The 19,338-nt window shown below is 34.9% G+C and overlaps 2 protein-coding genes across 6 annotated transcripts in view; one reads left to right on the plus strand and one right to left on the minus strand.

The window, feature by feature from the left end:
- Positions 1-1,851: 1,851 nt before the first annotated feature.
- On the minus strand, positions 1,852-18,552 carry LOC138712550 (protein CutA homolog). Of its 5 annotated transcripts, none has more exons than XM_069844472.1 (7): positions 18,471-18,552; positions 15,337-15,476; positions 6,722-6,781; positions 6,116-6,161; positions 4,590-4,639; positions 4,438-4,480; positions 1,852-2,502 (listed from the first exon to the last, which is right to left on the minus strand). In XM_069844472.1, exons 1-7 carry the CDS (start codon positions 18,483-18,485, stop codon positions 2,440-2,442), a joined length of 417 nt encoding a protein of 138 aa, XP_069700573.1. In that variant the 5' UTR covers positions 18,486-18,552; the 3' UTR covers positions 1,852-2,439. The 5 variants fall into 5 exon arrangements, with proteins under 5 accessions (XP_069700573.1, XP_069700572.1, XP_069700570.1 ...); XM_069844471.1 differs by having other exon boundaries at positions 15,337-15,483; positions 18,471-18,545; XM_069844469.1 differs by having other exon boundaries at positions 18,353-18,483.
- Hr39 (Nuclear hormone receptor FTZ-F1 beta) overlaps positions 18,455-19,338 on the plus strand; it is a 383,352-nt gene continuing 382,468 nt past the window's right edge. The window contains exon 1 of the mRNA XM_069844467.1: positions 18,455-19,278. The gene's annotated coding sequence lies outside the window, so the exon portion shown is untranslated. The remainder of the gene's footprint in view (positions 19,279-19,338) is intronic.

Raw genomic sequence — 19,338 nt, forward strand, 5'->3', positions numbered from 1 at the left:
TTTCTCCGATTAAGTTAGATGATCCAAGTTCAGTTATTTCTTTTCTGTTTGAAATATACGAGTGACAGATTGTGCAAATAAAATATCCATTATTATTAATATTAATAGATATGATAGGTACATTTATATATATTTCTTTCAATTTCTTGCCTTTATACACAATCTTATATTTTATAAGGCTCTATCGTGTTCAGCAGTATCAAATAACATAACCTATAATTAAATTATGTTTATAACAACCATTAATTATTAATGGATATGATAGGTACATTCATAAATTTTCAATTAACTGTATTACTAAACGAAAATTGTCGTTTTATAAAGCTTTAATATGTTTAGCAGTATTAAACACCATAACATGATAACAACTCAGAGAACAGTCAACCTTCTTCTTATTGTCCGACATTATTTACATTGCACAAAAAACCAGTGTCTCCTACAGAGTGTACGGAAAGTCGCCAAAAAGTAGTTGTAAAGTCGCTAGATTTCTCATTATCAACAAAGAAAGATTAAATTTTGTCACTATGGGGTGCTAAAAAGGTCACTAAATCCATATTTAAGCAATATAAAAGTTAAAAGAAATTGTTGTTGCAAAAGAGTTAAAGTCGCTAGATTGGCAACACTGAACAAACCTGTCCGCGCATCACGTATTTCACCTGTTTATGCGATGTTGCCAAATCCTTTTCACGTGAACTTAGATTGCATTTGAACCAAGGTAATTTGATCGCAGAAAAGTTTTATACAATAGAAGAAGTGTCTGAACTCGGTTCACTTTTCGATCTTCGATCAAAGTTGATCTTTAGTCAGGGAGTTTTATACAATTGGGCCTTAGAAAATAGTTCCCTTCTCCCCATGTATTACAGTGTATATTTTATTGACCCTCCTACGTTTTCTATACCATTATAAGTTGATCATTATTTGAGTGCATGTTAGCATCAGACATTATAGGCGCTAAGTTCGATTCAAGTGTGTCGAGTATGGCGAAGTTCGATATTTGCTGATGTTTACTCTGGAGTAGGAAATCTGTCGTGTTTGTTCCACCTTGTTGTAAAGTTATTTGCTGTCCTCCACTCCCACTCCTTCATGTTTTAACTGCTTAAGGACTTTAGCATAGATCTTGCGATTAGTTTTTCATATGAAATAAGATGAAGATGTTTCTGTTGTGTAACTGTATCTTCTAATTCTCATCCACGTCTCTGTCCCAGTAAAGTCATACAGTAGACGTAAATACATCAAAGAAATTCGGATGATAGGGATTTATGTTCTTACTGAATTACAGTTTCATTATTGTTTGTCTCAACACTGTTAAAATAATTCATATTCAGCATTGTTATCCTGTTGCAAACAGTGTCAGATTAAAACAATCTGTAATGTTATATTTGTTGTATATTGACGTTGAGTCCACATCTGTGGAGTAACGGTCAGCGCATCTGGCCGTGAAACCAGGTGGCCCGGGTTCCCGGTCGGGGCAAGTTACCTGGTTGAGGTTTTTTCTGGGGTTTTCCCTCAACCCAATATGAGCAAATGCTGGGTAACTTTCGGTGCTGGACCCCGGACTCATTTCACCGGCATTATCACCATCTCATTCAGACGCTAAATAACCTAAGATGTTGATAAAGCGTCGTAAAATAACCTACTAAAAAAATATATATCGACATTGATTTTATGAAACCTCCTATGTGATAGTAGAGAGCATAATTTTTCTTCTCCAAATTGGCTCTGAATAATACATTAACTCTATGGAAACTAAACATTATTTCATTTTGTCTGAAGTAGACTGAAAGGTTGGCACAAAGATGCTGTATGAACTGCATTTAATGAGTGGGAAGTAAGGTTTAAAAATGTTCGATGTTATGCTCACATTAGATTTATTTTATAAATGTGAAATGCAGATCATTTCCCAAAACAAATGTTCTTTACAAATTCAGTAAGTACCAAACAATACATTATAAATAATTCATTAGTACCATACATCCTTAAGTTACTAAATTCACATATGAAACCCAGTCTAGAAACAACTTCGTCTAATGGTTTGCTGATTCCAACTTACTTTATTCATGGACTGCAATTATTGTAGATCTCACTGCAGAAGTCAACCATAATTTCTTTATAGGAGTTAATCTCACAGATTCTTAATGTACAATTATTACAGTATTTAAGACAATGATGAAATGGATGTAGGAAAAGGTATACTGATTATGAAATATTTTGGTTTATATAGACTAGCTCGCATTCTGATTCAGATTGGAAGACCAACCATTTGGCTTAGTAGTTAAAATACATATAATCTGATCAACTAACCAAACAAAGTGAGTTGATTTCTATCGTATTTCAGGTTTTCAAATTTACCATATATAGCAGTTATTGATATGGCAGTTTTATATTAAGCTGCAAGAAGCAAGTCATCTAGAATCTAGACGATTGCAGAACAGTCTCGAATTATTCTTTTTTTGGTACAATCTCACTTATCCAGTCCAAGTAAGGAGCATTCCCATTCTCAATCTGAAACACAACAAATAAATAAATTTCTAATAAAAGCCATTTTGTTTTGTTGCTTCTACTGAAATATCAAGAACAATCTTTCTTTACTGAGATAACATCAACCAAGTTCTATTCTTATTCTCTCATTTTATCACACCTGGAAATTCAGACTATTTTTATTATTATTATTATTATTATTATTTACTTAAAATTGCTTTTAGAGAACCTGGAGGTTCATTGCCGCCCTTACATAAGACCGCCATTAGTCCCTATCCTGAGCAAGATTAATTCAGTCCCTACCATCATATCCCACCTCCCTCAAATTCATTTTAATATCCTCCCATCTAAGTCTCGGCCTCTCCAAAGGTCTTTTTCCTTCAGATCTCCCAACTAACACACTATATGCATTTCCGAATTCACCCATACATGCTACATGCCCTGGCCATCTCAAACGTCTGAATTTAATGTTCCAAATTATGTCGGGTAAAGAGTACTATGCGTGCAGTTCTGCATTGTGTAACTTTCCCCATTCTTCTGTAACTTCATCCCTCTTAGCCCCAAATATTTTCCTAAGCACCTTATTCTCAAACACCCTTAACCTCTGTTCCTCTGTCAAAGTATTATTATTATTATTATTACTACTACTGATTATAGGATTGCCATTTTCAAGTGGAGGAGCTCTTAGTTGTCATTCTTATTACGGATAGCAGCAGTAGGCCATGCGATAATGTTATTTCTTTTCACAGCTCTGGTAAGATAACATCAATCTGACTGGCAATTATAATGCGTACATACATACAAAAAACAGTTTCATATGTATTAATGGGCTGTTAAGTTTTTCACATATACATTATAATACATGCACGACTTAATTATGAACCTCTGCTACACTGATCTGTCTTGCTCTGCCATTACACATTTCATTCACAGTCACTGTCAATTTGAAGCTGAAATCAAGGCTGAATTAACACTGAGACATAGTAAAGGTGTTAGCGAAATGTGTAACTCCCTTCGCCCTCTTCATTGGCGAAATGTCATGTTTATGCATTATAACACCTGCCTCCATGCTGCTCACTACGTGATGGAATATCTTCGCGACGTTAGGATATGAAGCTTGAACTGGCCAGCATGCAGCTCAGGTCTTAGTTCCACTGAACACGTGAGATATACTCGGCCAAAATGTCTGGCGTCACAACATTGACACGAACGAAATGTCAGAAGAAGTGCTGGAGGCACATCCCCCAGAAGATGATCCAGGATGATACAGTGGATGGAGGCCGTCATTATCACCCAACATTAGTGCAAGGTAAATGCATAGTCACAGCATGAAAATTTTCAGTGGCATAATCATGTGTTAAGATACCAATAACTTTATATAATGCATTCCTTAAAATTTGTAATCCACACCTGTGAAGTAACAGCTAACGCGTCTGGCCGCGAAACCAGGTGGCCCGGGTTCGATTCCCGGTTGGGGCAAGTTACCTGGTTGAGGTTTTTTCTGGGGTTTTCCCTCAACACAATATGAGCAAATGCTGGGTAACTTTTGGTGTTGGACCCCGGACTCATTTCACCAGCATTATCACCATCTCATTCAGACGCTAAATAACCTAGATGTTGATAAAGCGTCGTAAAATAACCTATTAAAATTTGTAGAATTTAAAGAATTTTGGAACTTTACAGAAAAATGATTTTGATAATGGTAATAAAGTGCATAGCTCATAATATGTTCACTTCGTTTTATAAGTTAAACAAAAAAAAAAATAAATAAAATAAAGATATTTAAACAAAAAATTTAATGACACACTTCTTTTAGTAGCCAGTGTATAAAAGCAAAATATCGATTTGAGTGTAAACTTCTATAACAAAGAACCATTCAATGCTTAAGAAAGGAACGCATCAGATGGTATTATGTACACAATATTTACTATTACATTGAGTATACATACAAACACTTACGGGTAAGGAAATTACTTCACACACTTCATATGGATGATTCGATCTGCAAAGAAATACATAACATTAACACAAAATAAATATAATTGGTTTTACAGATTTATAAAATAATTACGAAATCAATTCAATTCACTGAAACACCATCTGATAAGTACCTGACATATTGTGACAATTCATCAATTCGAGATGTTCTAGTTTTTATCATCTGAAATATGAAGACACAATCATATTATAAAGCATTTTCTGAAATGGTCCACAACAATAAATTTGGCATTTCCTTTTTATAGAATTATATGCATTTAGCAGAAAGATGAAGTGTTGGTAAGAGTCAATCAATAAACCTAATCTATGGATATGAAGAAATAATAATTAGCTTGCTAAAGGAATTTTCGTTTTGGAACAAGTTATAAATAATAGTACATTATGCAACGAGCCTATAATGGTAGTAATTAAGACGCGAGTTTCATAATTTTCATACGAGCGTCTTAATTACCATTATAGGCAAGTTTCATACGACTTTTTATGCTCGACCATATTTCTAACTTGAAATTATTCATAAGTATTCATGTTATTCTTATCTGACTGGGGAGCGGAACTGACCTTGTGCAAGGTCTCGTAAATTGTGAGATGTGCGCAGACGCGAAAGTATTGATTTTTTCCTAGAAACAAATGTCATTGACCTTGATATAATCTAGAGAGTAAAATAAAGATTAATCTTGATATAACCTTGAAATTGATTTAGACATTGAAAAACGAGATGACAAATTGAATTTATTTCAATATTATTTACAATTAACGCTAATTATTATAGTAACAGAACATAACCTTCTGCGACAGTATTGGATTTCCAGCCTCCGTGACGTTTCGCTAGTTGTCTTTCGATTGCATATCCGAGAATAATCGATACTTGCGCTTTCATAATGCTACAATGGTGTTTTCTGATTGGTTGAACACCTGAACTTCAATGAATAGGTGTACTTTAATGAGGTCCATTAAAGGACTGCTACCAGGTGTATAATTACTACATTTCGGCATGGTCGAGCATAAATATTATTTTACAACTTACTTACAAATGGCTTTTAGGGAATCCGTAAGTTCATTGCCGCCCTCACGTAAGCCCACAATCGGTCCCTATCCTGAGCAGAATTAATTCAGTCTCTACTATCATCCCACTTGCCTCAAATCCATTTGAATATTATCCTCCCATCTAAATCTCGGTCTCTCCAAAGGGTGTGGTCGTGCCAGATAACCAGTTCCATTTCGAGGTTTATGCTGCTGCTTTTGTTTCTCTTGATTTTTGTACAATCAGTTACTTATTTATAGATATTTAATCATTTTCTTGAATCACTAATACATTAGGCAGTCAATATATTGTATTAGTATTTTTTGTGACTATTGTGATCTTATCTTTCTACTTGTAATTTTTTTCCTTCCCTTTTTTTTTTTTTTGCACTTGTGCTTTTTGTATTTGTAACTTTATTTCTATTTCTTATTTCCTTCTTCTTTCTGCATTTGTTTTTTGTATATGCCTATTTTTATTCTGGTGGTGTGGTAGAGAAGGCCTGATAGCCTCAACTCCGCCAAAAATTATTAAAATAACAATAACCAATAATTATTTAGAGTACACTTCACATCTTATGCCGTTACTCATAACATAAGGAGAACATAAATATTTACATACCATTAATACTTCCACATCTTCATTAATTTCCCCTTTCCATTCATACCTAAAAATACATAATATAAATTAATTTCATGCCATTGTTACTAAGACTTGTCTTCAAATTTCAAAAGAGAATAGATTTTATGTTTTAAAATGGGCCTGTAAAACTATAAAGGTTTGAAGAAAATTATTCATCGGTATTTTTTTAATATTCTCAGCTAATTCTTCTTAATAATGCTGATTGATTGCTAGTGACTATCTGGGATATTGATGTTAATCATTCTCTCCTTAGCTTCCCAATACAAGGCTACGAAATCATAATTTTTAGTAACGTAGATGAATAAGTTTATGAAGGCAGAAAAAAAATTTACAATTCAAATTTTTTCAGAAGACAGTATTGTCACAGCAGTTTTCTTATGTCATTATTATTGCAATTATTGTTAATATAAATTCTTATGTTATGTAACCATTTCAAAAGAACAATTTACTTTAATCAAAATTCTACATTTGAACTCCAGAATATGTTATTTTTTTTTTTTACATGTAATATGTGCACACTTGCTTAAGCTATATTCTTCGCTATTTTTACATTTTACCAAAAATATATTTTGCTGTCGTACTTACACTGAAGTTATCTTGGGAATTATATTAACACAGGCAGCCAGCTTATTTATAACAATACCACTGAAAAGAAAACAGATCAACCCCATAAATATCCTAAGAATCAAAATCAGTTCTTACATCAAAATTTTCCATTTTAAAACTTGCTTATAATAATAGTACCACAAAAATAAATGGCTTATTCATAAAAATATTGTAATATTAATTCTTTCCATATGAAAAATGAGAGACGAAATATTTTTCAGTTGTACAAAACATTTCTTTTGCACAAAGATAGTCACGTGTATATTTTTATTCTTAATTGTAACGTTTCTCTTATTCTTTATTAACCAAACTACAGTATTTATGGAAAATTATAATCAATTTAAATACTATTATAGTCACAATCATGCCATGGTATGAAAGAAAAATTTCATAACCTCGAGGGGGAATCGAACCTGCGACTTCCTGTTTTCCGGCCAGGCGCTCTACCACTGAGCTATCGAGTTCGTCTCACGCCAAAGGCTTGGAATTATCCTTTCATACTGGCGACTCTGTTATAGAGTACTGTCCATAGCGTTTGATCTAGTCAGCACTGCTTATGGGTGTGATTAATATGTCACATCAACGGACGTATATACGTCACCAAACATCGTAAGATGAAAATTATAATAGTACATTATGCAACGAGCCTATAATGGTAGTAATTAAGACGCGAGTATCTTTATGAAATGAGCGCAAGCGAGTTTCATAATTTTCATAAGAGTGTCTTAATTACCATTATAGTCAAGTTTCATACGACTTTTTATGCTCGACCATATTTCTAACTTGAAATTATTCATAAGTATTCATTTTTTTTGCAATTCATTTTATATTTCAGATGTGTCTAGTAATTTTATGATAAGTATTCATGTTACTCTTATCTGACTGAGGAGCAGAACTGACCTTGTGCAATACCTCGTAAATTGTGAGATGTGCGCAGACGCAAAAGTACCGGTATTGATTTTTTCCGAGAAACAAATGAAGGGTACACGGGAATAACGAACAAGGTCCATTCAGAATAATTTTGAGATAAATGAAATTTAAAGTTTGAGGACTTGAAACGTACAGTTTATTGTTAACTTATTGTTATTTTTCATCACACAAGAATTTAGCATTATAAAGCAAATATGTGACAGAGTATTGTTTTGATTTTATGAATTACAACAATGCAAAACTGCAAAAAGTCTACTTTGCTACGTTTTATAAACGGGAAGAACGAACAATGTCACAATTTAATTGAATATTTGTTGGGAATAGAATCAGGCATATTTTCAAACAATGTAGCACATGTTTACTTTCGTGTAGTGTATTCTTTTTAAAGGTTATAAATATTGTTGACCCATTATAAATATTTTTATCTTTGAGTGTTCATTGTTCCAAACAATTATTGAAAAACAAATCTACACACTAATCTAATTGCACTGAATTTTCCACTGTGTATAAATAGATTGAACTATAAAATCTTCTCATTCACTGTTATTGACTTCTTGTGACTCGTAATTGGTGGGAGGAAGACTGAAACATTCTCTAGCAGTTGGAGAACAAACATGTTTCAAAATTTGTAATTCCTTGTACTTTGCCTTGTAGCTGTTTACAGTTTACAATGATGAATGGTTTGGTTTCCTCCTAGAATTCGCAATCTCTTGCCTCCAGTCTCTCTGATTGACAAGTCCCATGTTTTTGTCACATTCCAGGTACGAGTGGCCTCGAGTGGGAAATGTGATCCACTGAGCATCAAACCTCTTCTTAGTATGTACTACATAATGACAAAATCTAAATACCGTAAAGTTCCTATTTTGTCCGGAACAAGAATCGTAGAAGATACGCAGTTCACAAACGCAGCTTGGTACAATATTCATACAGTGGAGCCATAACTTAGAGCAAACTTCATCAGAGCCTTTACTTTAAATATTTTGGTCAAACATGTAGAAAACAAATCTTCCTGTTGACAGTGTATGTATGTTACACGAATAAAAGGGTAGCTGTCGACGATAATAGACCTCAATAGTTGAAATGTTTGGAACTGGCAATTCTTTTGGAAATCCATGCAGATAGCCTGTTTATACTCTGACTTCCTGGATTTTAGACGTGCAGCCCGTTTTACTTCATAAAACTTCTGTCCTTTTCTCTTATGCAATTCATTCTTCCAAATCAAATTTTGTTTCTCCTTCTCAAAATTATCTAATTTACTTGCATCTTTTTCATTGGAAATTTCTGATTTAATGTGTGAAATGTCAGCTAATGTATTTAGTGACAAAAATTACTCTGTATTGCTCGTAAGACACAAGGTTCGCAGGAAATTTTTCTAAGTTTAACTTAAGCAGCTTAGAAATATTCAAGTCCTCTGGAAGATACAACCTTCGGCTATCGTGACGAGATTAGTGGACTTTCTGACCTCTAAGTGATTGAATGTGCTGACAAATTTTAGATAAAATCTCTCCTTTCAGTTGGTGAGGCCTGTTTCCATGTTTAACTCTTGTTTCTGTATGGGCTTTTACAGTAGTAGCCAATGACGTTTTCAAAGTGACTAAACGTCTGCCTGTTATTCCATGTAGAGCAATAAATGCTTTATAGCAAACGGCAACATCAGTATTGTGCCCATCTTTGTTTATTCGCATTTTATATCTAAGAAAAAATATGAAAATCAGCTTCGGTTTGTGTTTTTCTCTATCTTCTTTGCACAGGAAGTACCGAAATTAGTCCTGAAAGGTGAGTATTTTGAGTGTCATATGATGCTAATTCATTGAAATGTTTAATAAGATCGCTTCTTTCACTTTGGCTTATTTTCTGAAAACACGGAAAACGAGAACATTTACAGTCTTCTCCCATAATATGACTCATAGCACGAATTTTTTTATGCATCTGTAACACGTCCTGTAACTTTTCTCTTCCTTGAATTTATAGAACATGGAATGGGTCCGGATAATTCATTTTCTCTAACGTCAGACATTATAAAAATAAACTGCACTAACCACAAACACTACAATATGTACCATAAAAGTATAATAAAGGAAATAATCAATACCCTACCACAGACACCTGAACACTGGAATAGTACAGCTGTTTGTATTATGCTCACAAGTAGTTCTAATGAAAATGAATATAATTTGTCACATGGAATAACAGCTAAACATCATAGTCATTTAATAATATTATTATTGTATAATACAGATCGTATTGGCATATGTAAAAATAAACTAACCAGCAATGTGCTATGACTCTAAGATCAAGTTTGTAACAGCTGTCTGCATTAGTTTCTGTGTTTAAAATGGACATTGTTCGTTCTTTCTTGGGATGGATGTGACATTGTTCATTCTTCCAAAGTATACAGAAACTTTAATGCAGAATACTGAGGACAATTTTCATTCTTACATAAAACCAATGCATCCACATGAAAGTACTCCCCTTCTAATATCACATGGCACTATTAACTCAATTTCGATTTTTGATGGACCTTGTTCGTTATTCCCGTGTACCCTTCAAATGTCGACATTGACCTCATATAATCTAGAGAGTAAAATAAACATTAATCTTGATATAACCTTGAAATTGAATTAGACATTGAAAAACGAGATAACAAATTGAATTTATTTAAATATTATTTACAATTAACACTAATTATTATAGTAACAGAACTAGTTGTCTTTCGATTGCATATCCGAGAATAATCGATACTTGCGCTTTCATATTGCTACAATGGTATTTTCTGATTGGTGGAACACCTGAACTTTAATGAATAGGTGTACTTTAATGAGGTCCATTAAAGGGCTGCTACCAGGTGTATAATTACTACATTTCGGCATGGTCGAGCATAAAAGTCATTACTATTTGAAGTTACTATGTATTAATAATTTAAAAAATGAATGGTATCAGAAGACATTATGGAAAGCTCAATGTCAACATATGTATTACTGACAGCAAAGAATTATTTCCAAACCAATGTTATTTTTTGGTTCTAAAACTTAAATTTTGCAAAACTGAGATAGAAAATCTGAAAGGTCAACAAATGAAGTTTCTGAGTCATTAATTCATTTCATATAAAGGGATAAAATTATCTGGAAGAAATTACTATTCAAGAAAATAAAATTGCTGAAGATATGGGAGGAGGATAAAACTCTCACATATGGGATAGCTAGATGATATGGAGGCAGATTTGAGAACCATTTGATTAAAAAGATGGCCTAGAAAGGTAGAGTCAAAGGATGACAAATTGTAAAAAAAGAGGCCAATGTCCTCAGAGGAGAGTAGAGCTATGGACTCAGTTTTTTCTTTTATGGAATTTTGGGAACCAGAGGAAGGTATGGATGAGTGATGGCAAGTTATTAAGGGAAATCAGATATTATAAAAAGGTTTACATTGGACTAATTCTATTTTCATTGCTGATGAAATACAGTAGGTTATACACAATGTTTCCACGATTGATATTTGCTTTCAGGTGAGAAAGTTCTCTTACTCATTGTGAGTAACAAGATAAATTATAGAATGGTACAGGATTCCAAAATAACTGCATGAAAGGGAATAGAATTGAGAAAGTACGTAACAGATTGTAATAAAAGTTAAAGGAAACAGATATTATTTGTATGCTAAAATTTGGTGTTATTCCATATTTAATTAAAAATAAAAAAGTCCAAACAAAACTGTTCTTGAATTAACCACTATTGCTTCCTTCACCTTTAAAACAAATTATTAAAATCCCAATGAAAGAATTGTGAAAAACTGAAACAAGATGATCAGAATATTTTGAATCATGAAATGGGATAGGAGACCCAAAATCTTTATTATATATGTAATGGTAAAAAAGGTAAAAGGTATCCCCGTAACATGCCATGAAGGCACTTGGGGGGCATGGAGGTAGAGCCCCATGCTTTCCATGACCTCGGCACTAGAATGAGGTGGTGTGGTCGGTACCACGCTCTGACCGCCTTTTACCCCCGGGAAAGACCCGGTACTCAATTTTATAGGAGGCTGAGTGAACCTCGGGGCCGTTCTGAAAGTTTAGCAACGAGAAAAAATCCTGTCACCACCTGGGATCGAACCCCGGACCTTTCAGTCCGTATCCAGCTGCTCTACCAACTGAGCTATATATGTAATGGTGGTGACAGCAATTACAAACTGGATATTTTGCAGGGTAGGACAAGAGAGATTCCAAAAAGATTGGAGATGAGATCAGAGAAAAAGAGGAGGACAATGGAAAGACCAAGAATGGGTTTACTTACTTACTTACTTACAAATGGCTTTTAAGGAACCCGAAGGTTCATTGCCGCCCTCACATAAGCCCGCCAGCGGTCCCTATCCTGTGCAAGATTAATCCAGTCTCTATCATCATATCCCACCTCCCTCAAATCCATTTTAATATTATCCTCCCATCTACGTCTCGGCCTCCCTAAAGGTCTTTTTCCCTCCGGTCTCCCAACTAACACTCTATATGCATTTCTGGATTCGCCCATACGTGCTACATGCCCTGCCCATCTCAAACGTCTGGATTTAATGTTCCTAATTATGTCAGGTGAAGAATACAATGCGTGCAGTTCTCCATTCTCCTGTAACTTCATCCCGCTTAGCCCCAAATATTTTCCTAAGCACCTTATTCTCAAACACCCTGAACCTATGTTCCTCTCTCAGAGTGAGAGTCCAAGTTTCACAACCATACAGAAGAACCGGTAATATAACTGTTTTATAAATTCTAACTTTCAGATTTTTGGACAGCAGACTGGATGATAAGAGCTTCTCAACCGAATAATAACACGCATTTCCCATATTTATTCTGCGTTTGATTTCCTCCCGAGTGTCATTTATATTTGTTACTGTTGCTCCAAGATATTTGAATTTTTCCACCTCTTCGAAGGATAAATCTCCAATTTTTATATTTCCATTTCGTACAATATTCTGGTCACGAGACATAATCATATACTTTGTCTTTTCGGGATTTACTTCCAAACCGATCGCTCTACTTGCTTCAAGTAAAATTTCCGTGTTTTCCCTAATCGTTTGTGTATTTTCTCCTAACATATTCACGTCATCCGCATAGACAAGAAGCTGATGTAACCCGTTCAATTCCAAACCCTGCCTGTTATCCTGAACTTTCCTAATAGCATATTCAAGCGCGAAGTTAAAAAGTAAAGGTGATAGTGCATCTCCCTGCTTTAGCCCGCAGTGAATTGGAAAAGCATCAGATAGAAACTGACCTATACGGACTCTGCTGTATGTTTCACTGAGACACATTTTAATTAATCGAACTAGTTTCTTGGGAATACCAAATTCAATAAGAATATCATATAATACTTCCCTCTTAACCGAGTCATATGCCTTTTTGAAATCTATGAATAACTGATGTACTGTACCCTTATACTTCCATTTTTTCTCCATTATCTGTCGAATACAAAAAATCTGATCAATAGTCGATCTATTACGCCGAAAACCGCACTGATGATCCCCAATAATTTCATCTACATACGGAGTTCATCTTCTCAAAAGAATATTGGACAAAATTTTGTACGACGTCAACAAAAGTGATATTCCTCGAAAGTTACCACAGTTAGTTTTGTCCCCCTTTTTAAAAATAGGCACAATTATGGACTCCTTCCATTGTTCTGGTACAATTTCCTTTTCCCAAATAGCAAGTACAAGTTTATAAATTTCGCTATATAATGCACTTCCACCCTCTTGTATTAATTCTGCTGGAATTTGATCGATACCTGGAGACTTGTACTTTTTCAGATTTTCTATCGCAATTTCGACTTCTGAAAGTGTGGGTTCGGGTATAAATGGCTCAGCAGTTTGTATTTCAATTTCGTCCCGATCATTTCTATTTGGCATATGTACATTTAGTAGTTGCGCAAAATAGTTTTTCCATCTGTTTAGGATTGATGGAGAGTCTGCAAGCAAGTCACCATTCTCATCCTTGATCACGTTTACCCTTGGCTGATATCCGTTCTTAAATTCCTTTATACCCTTATATAAATCTCGAATGTTTTTATTCTTACTATTTGTTTCTACCTCATTCAGTTTTTCCTTCAAGTAACCTCTCTTTTTATTCCTAAGTGTACGACTTGCTTCCCGTCTTTCATTGAAATAATTATCTCTCTTCTCCTCAACTGGATCCTGTAAGAATTTCAATTTTGCCTGTTTCCTTCTTTCTACTACCATGCAACAATCTTCATCAAACCACGGTTTCTTTTTCTTAGTTTCATAATAACCTGTGCTCTGCTCAGCTGCAATTTTGATACTATCTCTGATATTTTCCCACACGCTATTAACATCTAATTCTTTCTCAACTTCGTCGGAACTTTCTAAAGTGGCAAACCTATTCGAAATTTCGACCTGATAATTTTGCTTAGCTTCCTCGTCCTTTAATTTCAAAATATTGAATTTAGTAATATTAACTTGCTGCTCTACTCACTTGGCTACTGATAATCTTTCTCTTAATTCTCCAATCACCAAATAATGGTCAGAATTACAGTCTGCACCCCTGAAAGTTCGAATATCTACTATACTAGTATGTCTCCGTTTATCTATCAAGATGTGATCTATTTGGTTGTGTGTCAATCCATCTGGAGAAGTCCAAGTATATTTATGTATATCCTTATGGGGGAATGTTGTACTTTTGACAATTAAATTTTTCGATGTGGCAAAGTTGACTAATCTAACTCCATTGTCACTACTAATTGCGTGTAGGCTCTCTTTTCCAATAGTTGGTCTAAAAATATCCTCCCGTCCTACTTTAGCATTGAAATCCCCCAATAAAATTTTCATGTGATATCTAGGGAACTGATCAAAAGTATGTTCCAATTCCTCATAGAAGCTATTCTTTATATGGTCGTCTTTCTCTTCTGTAGGGGCGTGAGCATTTATAACTATGATGTCGCACCATCTACCCTTAAGTACTAAATATGATAACCTGTCACTGATAAATTCGACCTTTTTTACTGCTGATTTTATTCTTTTATGAACAAAGAATCCTGTTCCTAATTGGTGATTATTGTTTCCTTCCCCATAATACAACAAGTAATCTCCTATTTGTGATATGCCATTCCCATCTAACCTAACCTCTTGTACTCCTACGAAGTCTATTCTATATCTAGCTAGTTCTTTTGCTACTAATGTTACTCCTCCTGTTCTATAAAGACTAGTTACGTTCCAAGTGCCAAATCTCAAAACCTTATTTCTTTGCTGTGGTCGTGCCAGAGAATCAGTCCTATTCCGAGGCTTATTATAGGGATACGTAACAAGCTGTTTTTTACGGTGATGGGTTGTTAGCCCTTCGCCCAACCCCCAAGCTGGAGGACCACCCCTTATCGGCTGTCCACGACTGCTTATTCAATATATTCGCAGCTACCCTCCATATCTGGAGGCCGTCTCCTCTATCCGCAACCTGAGGACGCGCCATGCCGTGGTGATAGGGACCCACATTACATGGCCAAGAATGGGATGCTTGGACCAAATAAAGGAGAACTTGAATGCAAAAGGAATGGAATGGACAACAATGATGAGTGAAAAATCTTAGAGGGATAGAGACGTCTAGGGGATGCTAAGTCAGATGATCCATATAAATAGAAACATCCAATAGAGGAAGAAGAAAAAGAGAAAACTGTTCTTACCGAGCGAGTTTCTGTGCCACTTCTTCACTGGGCGCTGTTACATAGGCAACAGAGTGGGTACCGGCTACATAACTGCTTGCCATGCCTCTTCTTAGCAGGGTTAATAGGATTGGCATACACAACACAAATCCACCGACGATCTGCAAACTTTCATTACATTAAAAATAAAGAAACTAAATATAAAATGAACACAATAAAATGAACATACTCTATGACGGAATCCTTGCTATTAAAATCTTAAATTTTTTACAAATAATAAAAAATATAGCAGTCTTTAATTAAAAAATCGATACCGGTACCGGTATATAAATATGGGAGAGTCTCGTCTTTTACCTGCAACATATAAGCCTGTTAAAGCAATAATTATGTTGTTGTTGTTGTTTTCTAATGCCAGGCGTTTGACAATAAAGTCATTTGACCTCTTGCACTCCAATATTTTTCAAAGATATTATCATGACCAGCCACTGAAACACAGATTTTGAGGTGTTCCGAATCCATTTCTTGGTTTGAGTTGCACAATAGACAGTTAGGGGACTGATATATTCCAATTCTATGCAGGTGTTTGGCCAAACAATCATGGCCTGTTGCCAATCTAAATGCAGCTACAGACGATTTTCGTGGTAAATCGGGAATTAACTGTGGATTTTGATGCAGAGAGTTCCATTTTTTCCCTTGGAATTGAGTTATCAAATTTTGTTTGTTGAAGTCTAAGTATGTAGATTTAATAAATCTCTTCACAGAGTAATACGTAGATTTAGTAACAGGTCTGTAAGTAGCAATGCTGCCCTTCTTTGCAATAATTATGAAATGTACATTTCGTGATCTAAAGATTTACTTTGATATAAGTTCCTCATCTGCTTGTTACTTGGATTGCCAAATTAATCTGAAAATCCCGAATTTATGTGTACAAAATTAATTTTTCATATAGTAGGTCAACTCTGAAACATATGCAAAAAGTGATATTTTCGACAATTGTTTCGGGATCTACTATTTTCAATACGTATTTGATTTTGTATATGTATTAGCTGCACGATATAAAAATATTTTCCAATTGCTGCTAGAAAATACGTACTTGTGCTGAAAAAAGGTAAAGATATCCCCGTAACATGCCATGGAGGCACTTGGGGGGGCATGGAGGTAGAGCCCCATGCTTTCCATGACCTCGGCACTAGAATGAGGTGGTGTGGTCGGCACCACGCTCTGACCGCCTTTACCCCCGGGAAAGACCCGGTACTCAATTTTATAGGAGGCTGACTTGTGCTGATACTGACATTTTTAAAACTCAGATTTATTAAACGCATTTTGTTTTACGTGAACGACTACTGAAAGAAAAATCGTAACCAGTTCACCTTTTGTACTTGAAACTTATGTAGATTAGATTAGGTAATATAACATCGTCACGCAACTGTAAGGTACGAGAAGTCGAACGACAAATGACGGAAAATAACCGAAAATGCTTTTGACATGAAATTTTACAAAGAAAAATTTCAGAATGACTTTCATTACACAATACAATACCCAGATATGATTAAATTCATTCACTTGTTTAAAATCACATCACATTTTTATACTTATAATGCTTAATTTAGGAGCATGTATTTTTGTATGCACATTTTGTACTGGTACTTGTCTCTCATTACTTTAGAGAAGATTAAATTAAAGATAATTTAAAATAAAGAATGTTGATTTTCACGTGGGATGACATTTCCAATCTCTAAGATTCGTAAGCATTCATTCGTAGTTTTTTTCCCAGGGGCAGATCCTTCACTGTAGGCCCAACATTCTCTAATCTTCCCTTTTTTACACCTTCCTCTTAGTCTCTCCGCATACAGTCCATATGTCTTATAGTACTGGTACCGTTGAAGCTGTCCACTTGTTCTAATCCCTCATTTCGAATTCGCATGTTTACGGTCTTTATATTTCTTCCGATAACAATGGTCTTCGTCTTGTTTGCATTTGCCTTCATTTCGTACTGCTCACAGTGGTCATATAGCTCCACTAGCATATCCCTTAGTACAAGAAGGGGATATTGCATTATCTTTGCCAGTGACCGACCGTTGAGTTTCAAGTGGATTATCTTAGTCGTGGACGTAAGAGTACTAAAAGCAGAACAAAAGATATTTGGTTGCTTTCATTCCAATGCTCTGGTCACTGCTTGCCTGAGTGAAAGATGAGAGTTTATAGACGTACTTTTTTTCACAGATAGTACAACCATTTGCTATATCTCTTGCCTCTTACCACAAACTATGACATTGCACAGGAGAGCTATAATAAAATATCAGTACCATCTTCTCTTCTGCCAATAACGCCGTATTATCAACAAATCCTATGCCCTTTATTCCTCTTCAATCCTTCTATTACTCAACCCATGTTCTGAAAACATTCGAAAAAATAGATAGTAATTTAAAAATCGGATATTATATTAATGGTTGTTTCCACATGATCATTGTTACGGTAGTATAAAATGCTACAGCTTCAGATGCTGAGAAGCACATGTTGAAGTGCTAGTTGAATACAGAGTCTACTATGATGACAGTGACAATGAGCATGTTTTATGTTGATGACAGTGTTGCAAATACCTACAAACTGCTATGGTGGAGGAGGAAATGGGCGGACCTTCTACATTCTGGTCTTTGCGATTTTTCCAAATACAATATTTAAATAATAAACATACAATATATATAAAAAAACAGTTGTATGAACACTTTACATACTTATTTAAACTATGCGGCCCCCTCCCCCCACAAATGTTAGGCCTATGAAATATTGAAACTTTACATTACAGACAGCAACTTTGTTGTGTATGTTTGTATGCATACCACAAAAGTTGATACACTGATGAGAAATCGTGACCAACACAGTTACAGTACAATACGTGCATAGTACAGTTGATTGTGCACGGAGAAGCATAATATTTTGTAATTGCCTTGGCAGAATTGAACTACTAATATAATAATGATTTAAGGTTACAGTATATCGAAAGTTTGCAGATTCCGTTTAAGAGATATGTCCCCACCCATATAGGATGTACGCGCATTATCCTTAGAGATGATATTCGAGTCTCCTTTCTTGTGTCACTATGGTAATTAGGAAGTTCCATATGTTCGAGTGCATTCCAACCTAAGAAATCTTACCCTGTCATAAAACATAACACAGAAACAAAACACATTAGAGGAGACACTTTTCCATTAGTTTCAAGCGATGTATACACAGAGTAGCCAACATTGTTTCTTAGAATATCCTATCTGGAACAACATTGTCATATACCTCGTGTTGGGACTGATTAAGTATGTTTTATCTGTCATATGGATCTTTATTTTTCACTTGCCAATGAACAATGAAATCTTATTGCTCTAATTAGTATAAAGAGTACTTTCTTTTTCATGGAAGTATATTGTGAAAAACAGTATGTTTATTAATTTTTCATAGCGTGTTTAAGTGACAATTAAACGTATGCATATCGTATCTTATTTTAGATGATCGCAGGATGAAAGAAAGATGCAGATAAATTGAAAGCGAAAGATAACATTAATTGAAGTACGACCAGCAATCTGCAACAATTATACCGAGGGGCCAAAAGAGGAAGCAAAAGGTGACAACACTACCATATTTTGTATTCTTGCTACAGTTTCATTATAAGACTATGGTGATTTACAGGCTTAGCACAAATGATTCACGAATGCATTTCCCAGCTTCCCAAAGTTGAACTCAGTCGAATTGCATTTTTTTTTTCAAATAAAAGGTATTTTTTATGTGGAAGGTAATGTCGTTTTTGCTAACCGTATGGTGGTGCTACCTGCCAACACAAAGTTACTAAACAAGGTGTGCCGACGTTGAGAAATGGAGGTAAGAGTGTTGTGTATGTGTGAAAGTGATGCAAAGACAATTTGATTTAAGCTTTGACATTATATTTGACAAGAGGCTGTGGTGTTTTAATCTCGGGTAAGTAAACTTGAGGTCTTATATATTCATCCCGCTCTTAAAATTATTCCATATGTGGTT

Source organism: Periplaneta americana, chromosome 13 (genome assembly GCF_040183065.1).
Source record: "Periplaneta americana isolate PAMFEO1 chromosome 13, P.americana_PAMFEO1_priV1, whole genome shotgun sequence".
Taxonomy (NCBI): domain Eukaryota; kingdom Metazoa; phylum Arthropoda; class Insecta; order Blattodea; family Blattidae; genus Periplaneta; species Periplaneta americana.